This window comes from Daucus carota, chromosome 7, assembly GCF_001625215.2.
Source record: "Daucus carota subsp. sativus chromosome 7, DH1 v3.0, whole genome shotgun sequence".
Classification (NCBI taxonomy): Eukaryota; Viridiplantae; Streptophyta; class Magnoliopsida; order Apiales; family Apiaceae; genus Daucus; species Daucus carota.
The window spans coordinates 29,491,268-29,499,537 of NC_030387.2; the positions used below are offsets into that span (position 1 = coordinate 29,491,268).

General features: G+C 39.6%; 1 protein-coding gene across 1 annotated transcript; it reads left to right on the forward strand.

Annotated features, from left to right (window-relative positions):
* The first annotated feature begins 2,617 nt into the window (after positions 1-2,617).
* LOC108194875 (protein MAIN-LIKE 1-like) lies at positions 2,618-7,999 on the forward strand. Its single transcript, XM_064082039.1, has 2 exons — positions 2,618-2,729; positions 6,633-7,999. Exons 1-2 carry the CDS (start codon positions 2,618-2,620, stop codon positions 7,997-7,999), a joined length of 1,479 nt encoding a protein of 492 aa, XP_063938109.1.
* The last annotated feature ends 271 nt before the right edge of the window (positions 8,000-8,270 follow it).

Here is an 8,270-nt window from a genome sequence, read left to right on the forward strand (position 1 = left end):
GCACTTCTGTTCAAACGGGCAGCATATGCCTCGACATCCACCGGGCTGGAGTTCCTGACGGGTCGACCCAAGCAGTTGGGCCACAGTCTATCTCCTAGGTAGAGATTCCTAATTTTAGCGACAATCTCCTTGGTTGCGGAATCTTTGTCATCAAAATCAAAGTTTGGCTCTACACACAAATAAAAGAAAGAGAGTAAGCGTGACAGTAACAAGGATGTACAGGCCTAAAAGACAAAAATTAGTGCATATAACCATTACCTGTGGAAGTCCAGAGATCAAGAAAATGTGAAGCCTCCTCCCCCAAGCTAGACTTCTCACTGAAAAAGAAATCGTCTTTCCAGTTTCTATCATTTACTGCCTCGACATTCAGGATCAGTGGGTCATTAGGCTTCTTGTGAGTAAAACTGAATCTGGCCTTGTAAAACTTCTTGATGTTGTAACAACATTTAACCACGTTGACGTCAATGCCCAATTGATGCTTAGCCTCAATAGCATCAAGACATGCGAGAGTCCTCCACGCAAATGGCATAAGTTGACCGGGAGAGATCCGCATATATGAGAAAGTATCTCTTATGAATTTTGAGAAAGGAAAAACAAGACCAATATCGAAGGGATAGTAATAGAAGCATACCCATCCTTTACGATACCAGTCTGCACGCTCATCGGATCTGGGAAGAACGGCGACGACATTCCGACCAAGCAACGGCTTAACAGTGATCAACTTCGTCTCCTTCATAATGCTTGCTTTGCTATCACCTTTGTCAAGCACATCAGGATCTACCCAGAGAGAAGGCGGAAGGGCAACATCGGGCTGAGAGGTTTGGGAAGTCTTTTTCACCATTGATGCAGAATTTGAAAGAAACGTTTGGTCTACAGGAAGAAAGAAGGAACTGAAAAGGAGTTATAAGAGAGAAATGTGGGGAAATGTAATGATGGGGAATACGGGAAGTTGGGTTGATTGCGCGTTGCTCGAGGCGGGGGAAATCTATCCAAAAGATTGAGTTGATTTTCATTAGATACATTTGCATGCATCCAATCAAAATCAAAGGGCTATTGTTATAACTACAAAATATAAACCAAGTCGTAACACGTGACACACCGACGGGAGGACATGTGGACAACGAGACCTGTCGAGTAAGGTGTCGATGAGGACGTGACGGCTTGAAAGAAAGAGAACATAACGGCTTGGAGAAAATAAAGGGGTCAAGCACTGGAGACAAAGTAGGGAGTTAGGTTACTGCGTGATCAGTTGTTAAAGATAAGAACAAGGAAACGGGTGGATAACGTGGTATAGAATTCAAACTAGGATCTTGTACTATAAATAGATGTACATGTGCTAGGAGATAGTCTCAGAATACACTTCAACTACTGTACCCTCAATTATCATTCTAGTGCAACTATTTCGGCAGGGATTCATACCCTCCCGCGGTTTTTTCCTCGCAAGAGGCTTTCCGCGTAACCAAATCGTTGGTGTTTATTTTTCAGTCTTTTAATTAGCATATATATCTAGGAGTAAAATTATTTGGCAATTAACCCCGAAAAGCACGTACGAACAGGTACAAACTATTATATGATTAAAATGCAGAGCCTTTTGTGTTAATATTGATTTTACACCTTGGTTAACCAAAATAGACCAAAATCAAAGATAAATATATTGATTTTACACCTTGGTTAACCAAAATAGACCAAAATCAAAGATAAATATATATAGAAAGCCCTTTCTAAATTTAACCCACATGTTAATATATTCACATATCTCCATCATAGTTAAGAAACCCATGTCAGTTGTATGGTTGAAATGGTTTCCTCATTGCCTTCCTAACAAAGAAAAAATACATATATATTAATTTTGATGATTTATATATTGTAGATTACATGCACAATATAATAATTAGATAATATTAAATCTATATCCAAAAGAAATTATTTTCTATACACATTCTAACCCACATTTGTTCCATAGAATAAAATTGATTTTAAATTTAGTTTTGATTTTATGCTATATGCCTATATATATATATATATATATATATATATATATATATATATATATATATATATATATATATATATATATATATATATATATATATATATATATAGGCTCATGATCAAATACAAACCAATCTTAAAATAAAAACTAAAAACCACTATTGAAACTTCTTTAATTACTAAAGGCACTCTCCTACACTTATAACCCAGCATAGCAAAACCAACCATTCCCCCATCTGCCCCAGATCTCTCCACTCGTTCTATCTCTGCTGTCATACCCAGGCCAACACTACCACCTACCTCACCGTCCCGATTTCACCATCATCTTCACCCACTCTGTCCCTTCCTCTCCCCGTCATCATTATCCTCTCCATCTCTCCACCATCACCAAATACTGTACATTTTAGTGATCTGCGCTTGAGAGATTAGTGATATCCGCTTGAGAAATTAGTGATATTTGTTATAGTCTCAAGAACTTGATGAAAACTTCCAGATCTGTTCTTGTTTGTTGATTCTGGTGGTGGTGACGATGGTGAAGCTGGAGGTGGTGGATATGGAGGGGGCGGGGGCATGGGGGATGTGGGGGTGGGGTTGAGATGGCGTAGGTGGAAGTCGAGGTGGATGTATGGCAAAAGTAGGGGCTGAGATAGCGCGCGGAGGTGAAGGTGGTGGTGGTAGAAGTCGAGGTGGAGGTGGTGGTGGCAGAGGTCGAGATGAAGCTTGTGGAAGAGATAAAGGTGGGGTGGTTGTTGATATAGTTATAGAAATCGATGATTTATGTTGTGCAAATTAGTGATATTCGCTTTACAAATTAGTGATTTTCGCTTTATTAATTAGTGATATTCGTGAACTCCAGAGCAGATTCTCAGATTTGTTGTGTTTTAAAACCAAAATCACCTGTAAATGAGAATATCAGACTTTAAAACAGAAATTTTTTGCTTGAAACACAAATAACACGCTGTAGTTACATCTTGAAATCGAAGAAGATGAAGAATTAAGAGAAAGTGGGTTTGTGTTTAGTGCTAACTGTATGTATAAGCGTATGTATCGGAGTTATTTTAATTGAGCGCGCAACAGGTTGCAGTTTTGATGTAAAATAATGGGTTGGGTTTCATTGGGTGGGCTGGGATGTTCTTCATGTGGGCTAGTCCGGTGGTTTTTAGTTTTTATTTTAAAATGGTTTGTAGTTGAGTATGACTCTATATATATATATATATATATATATATATATATATATATATATATATATATATATATATATATATATATAGGAGTTTGTTCAAATACAAACCAACCTTATCATAAAAACCTAAAAACTAATTTTAAAACTAAACAAATATCCCCTCAAACTTTTAAAAACTAACAATATCCCCCCTAGCTTTGCCATCAACTTCCCAAAACTTACACTTTCCACCCTGCCACGTCACCCCGCCATGTCACCATGCCACATCAGCACTGGGGTCCCCCCACTGCCATGTCAGCACCTGTTGATGTGGCACTGTCACGTCATCTGCCACGTCAGCACTGGGACTGGGCTCTCCCAGTGCTGACGTGGCAAATGACGTGGCAGTGCCACGTCAGCAGGTGCTGACGTGGCAGATGATGTCAGCAGTGGGCCTCCCGAGAAAATTTAAAAAAATATTGGAGTGCTCATAGCAAAAATGGGAGTGGAAATAGTGGTTTTTAGTTTTGTATGGGAGTGTGGTTTGTAGTGGAATAAGCCCCTATATATATATTATTGGAGTAGATCCCAATTTTTTATATTGGTAATTTTTCTCCTTTTTAAGTTTTTAAAGTATACAAGTATGAAATTCAACAAAGGATAGAATCTATAACAGAATTTAAAATTTAATTTTTAAGTATCAAAATGAAATGAATATCAATTAATTATAAAATTTGAAAAGGTTCAATAAAATAGGGATCAAGCCCTGCAAAATAAACATAGTGTATTGATTAAAATACGGGCCCAATTTAATAACATTTAGGCCCATCTAAGTATTTAGGTTTTCTACGAATATCACTCCCCTCTGCACTCCACCGCCTCACCTTGATTCTTAAAAACAGAAGTTGTATATCTCAATAGTAAAAGGGCGGATTCATATGAATGAACTTAGCCCCCTTCTGTACCTAGAAGATTATTGTTCCATTCATGTGTTTTTTGTAGAGCAGTATATTATAGGTCGGTCTGTCACCCACAAAGATAAGGAGTACTCTATCATGATTGGACTCGCTAAAAAGTATGATATATATATATATATATATCTGTGTGTGTGTGTGTGTGTGTGTGTGTGTGTGTGTGTGTGTTTGTGTGTGTGTTAAATTGGTATGTTCTTAGATGACTTACATATTCATGAATCTCTCTTTACATGAATACTAGATTAATCTTGATTTCTTTCTAGCCAGAAGAGTTCAATTCTATATATGGTTTTTTATATATGATTTGCTGGTATAATCACTTTGTTATGGGATGTATGAGCCAAATCAATATATAAAATTTAGATGAGTTTTACATTTGGTCTAAATTTCAATATTAGAGTTTTATTTGTTAATTAGTGGTTATTTCTAAATCGATTACATGGTTATGTTTGTGTTCATATTTGTTAATTAGGCTTTCAAATTAAGATTTTATTCAAGTCAAATTTTAAATGTGGGATTGGATGTGTAATTGGTTCTAAGAGCAACTCCAGCAGCTTCCCTATTTGGAGTCTTAAACCAAAATATGAGGAATATGGGAAAATAATCCACTCCAACAGTATCTTAGTGATTCCCTAAATCACTAAGATTCACTAGTCATGCCTTATCTTTAGGTAACCTCTCTCCTCTCCTAAATCTTATTTTATAATAAATTTTGAATACAAACATGTTCTCTCTCTTCACCTATTGCAATAATGGTAACTTTTAATAATAAAATAGTATATAAGGAATTAATATAAGGAATATTGTTGGAGGTGAGAATAGCTATTATTATCTTAAATCACTAGGATCCAATATTTTATATTATATTTAAGGAATGGGTTAAGATGCTGCTGGAGATACTCTAAGCTTTTAAATTGGAAATTTTCCTTATTTTGTATTCGTATGCCCGGGCTTGGTCTGGTGCATAATTTATGTTTCAGCAATCTTTTTTCATTATTCTTTAAAGTTCCAGCTGGTTCCACAGGTTCCAGTACTATCAGTATTGTTGTGCATTGCAGTTTAAATATGATATTCAAGCTAGAAGAACAAATAGAGTACTCAAGCTTGGCGATTAAAGTTTGAAGAATTAATGAACTTTAAACAAACAAACAAGAGTAAATAAGGCATTTGTTTACAAATGAACAATAGCTACATAAGGTTTATAGAAGCTTATATGATACAGATGTTCCACTTAAAGTACTTCCGGTGCTTATATGATAAACACCACTCGGAAGAGCAGACTGAACTTATAAGATGTGTTATATTGTATATGCATTCTAATTTTTTTCAGGACATCACCGGTAAGATCACATCACATATCCAAGGAAGGATTAGCGGAGTCTGTGTGCTTTCGGCCAACGTGTTGAAACAGCTAGCGGTTCTCTTAATTAGACACCAAACTTCCGAATGGTTTGTACCATTTTTTGCTCATTCAATATTTAGGGAATTTACCAAGTATACTATTTTTTGGATCTTATTTGTAAGGGTCCAGGTCCCCAGCAACCGGTTGCTGGGGGACCTTTAACCAACACACCCCTCGCGAGCCGTCCGATGGCGAGATCAATGGCCACGATTTAAAAACAGTCCAGCGCTTTTTTACCGCTGGACGACTAACGTCCAGCGCTAAAAAACCGCTGGACGAGTGACTATTTTCTAGCCGTCCAGCGCTAAAAAAGCGCTGGAAACACAGAGAACTATAAATCGATAGTGATAATTCAAAACTCATTACAAACGCCCCAACCAACCACAGCTGATATCAGAGCAACATCCGGCAACGAGATTCCTCACCACTACAGCTACACGAACTGCTCACCCCCACGAGATTACAACACATCCAGCTTGATTATCAGGACTGTTTATCAGGACCCCCACGGGATCAGTCATGTAAGAAAGGTAAACACACGATTGTCTGCAATGTGTTTGATGAAATGCCACAGTGAACAAATTGTTTTTAATTTAAGAACTGGGTTGATTAGTCGATTTATAGCATTCAATATAGTATTTGGGGATGAATGAGATGTACATTGTTGTTTAAAATTCTTTATTTATAGCCATGACAGCCAACTGCTTGCTGAAATGCTCTGTGTTAGTGCAAAATACAGAGAATTTTTGTTGGCATCTTCTGACTGAAATTCAGTTTTCTGTTGCTGACTGAAATATATGTGATTGGTATATAGTCTATGTTGCTGACTGAAATTCAGTTTTCTGTGCTTGGTGAAAATATGTGTAAAATTCTTTATTTTGCGAATGGTCTATGTTTGGCTTGGGTAAATCAACTTACATTATACTGCTGTTTGATTATAGTATTTGTGGAATTTGCGAATGCTCTGTGTGTATTTGTTGAATCATATTTGGTATAGATGTTTATGTGATTAAGCGTTTTTGTGCAAGTCTTTCATTGATTAAGTCTTGTATGTCTGTGAACTTGAATACTTTGTAATCATACTTTTGTTTGGGAACTGCAGAGATGGAGGACATATTGCCTGGACCGAGCAGTCGGGTGGTTATCACTGACAATGCTTACCATGTCAGTGATAATGTATGGAGAGGTACAGATAGGGGGCCTCTAGAGTGCTTTGGTGCGAGCCGTCTACTTCATATTTGGGTTCTGTCTGAGGCACAGAAGGAGTTGTTGCACGCCGTGGGATTCGGACTGTTTGCTAACCAGGATGTGGGGGTACAGAATGACACGGCATTAGTCTCTGCACTCGTGGAGCGGTGGAGGCCTGAGACCAACACCTTCTTCATGCGCCAGGGTGAGATGACTATTACTCTCCAGGATGTGGGTTATATTCTGGGCCTGCCTATTGTTGGGCAAGCCTTGGGAGGGCCAGCCATACAGTGCCCGGGGTCGTGGTTTCGAAGATTTTGGTTCGAGCCACTGAGTGATGCAGATTATGAGGCTGGTTGGAATAAGTCAGGCATCAAGTTCACCTGGCTTCATCATAGATATGGACGGGCAGGTGTGGAGGGTGACCCTGAGCGGATTGCAATTCACACGCAGGCTTACCTTATGCTGGTTCTTGGGGCTGTTCTGTTCCCTACGAGGAGTAGGAGTGTTGTTCACCCGAGGTACATTGGGCTCCTTCGTGATATTTCACAGATTCATACGTACTCCTGGGGTTCTGGTGTCTTGGCATATCTGTACAGGGCTTTGGGGATGGCTGTCAGGAAGGATAACACACACATTGCCGGTTGCATGCTGCTACTTCAGATTTGGAGTTATGAGCGGTTTGATATCGGGTTGCCTTGTCCTTTTCCTCAGGCTGTGAGATTTCCAGCTGCGCTATATTGGGCTTATCCGAAGACGAAGAGTGTTCTACTGGAGGAAGCTGGAAAGGCAGAAGAGGTTGTGGTGAAGCCGGTGCTTGGGAAGCGGCGCCGGGGTTCTAAGGGTCCTCATCACAACTTGCCACACTATAGGGCTGAGTTTGATGGAGTCGGGTCTGATCGAGTGAGGTGGACACCTTATGATGAGGAGCCACAGGAGGTTGATGAGGATGAGGATGAGCCCCCTGTGATTCCACATCTTGATTGGGATCAGATTGAGGCCCAGTTTGCCGGACAGTCCAGGCTTCCACTTCTCTGCTTCGACATTTGTGAGTTCCAGCACTCTGACAGGGTTTTGAGGCAATTTGGGTTGAGGCCGTGCATTCCGAGGCCACCTGTAGACATGACTGCGTATAGGAAGCCGAAGCAGAGATTCCATGCAGAGAATTGGATGGCTGTGTGGTTCGCAGAGATTGGGAGGTGGAGGCGCTTTTGTGACAGGCCTGACATAGCCCTCTGTGATGATTTAGGATACACTTCAGAGGCTGCGTACATGGATTAGTACATGGAGGTGTCTAGGAGGCGAGTGGGGAAGCCAAGGCCCAAGCCTCAATCAGATTATTCGAGTCGTGAGTTGTTTGACAACTACGAGGCCTTCCAGCTTGTAAGTGTTTAGTTATCTCAAGTTCTTGCAATTACTGTATTATTCGTTTGGTACATCCATGTTGTATTGACTTTTGTTTATTTGCAGATTGAGGCAGGTATGGACCTAGTAAGGCAGTTGGATGCGCGTATGCCTTCTAGTTTTGTCCCCGACTTTCGACAACTTGCAC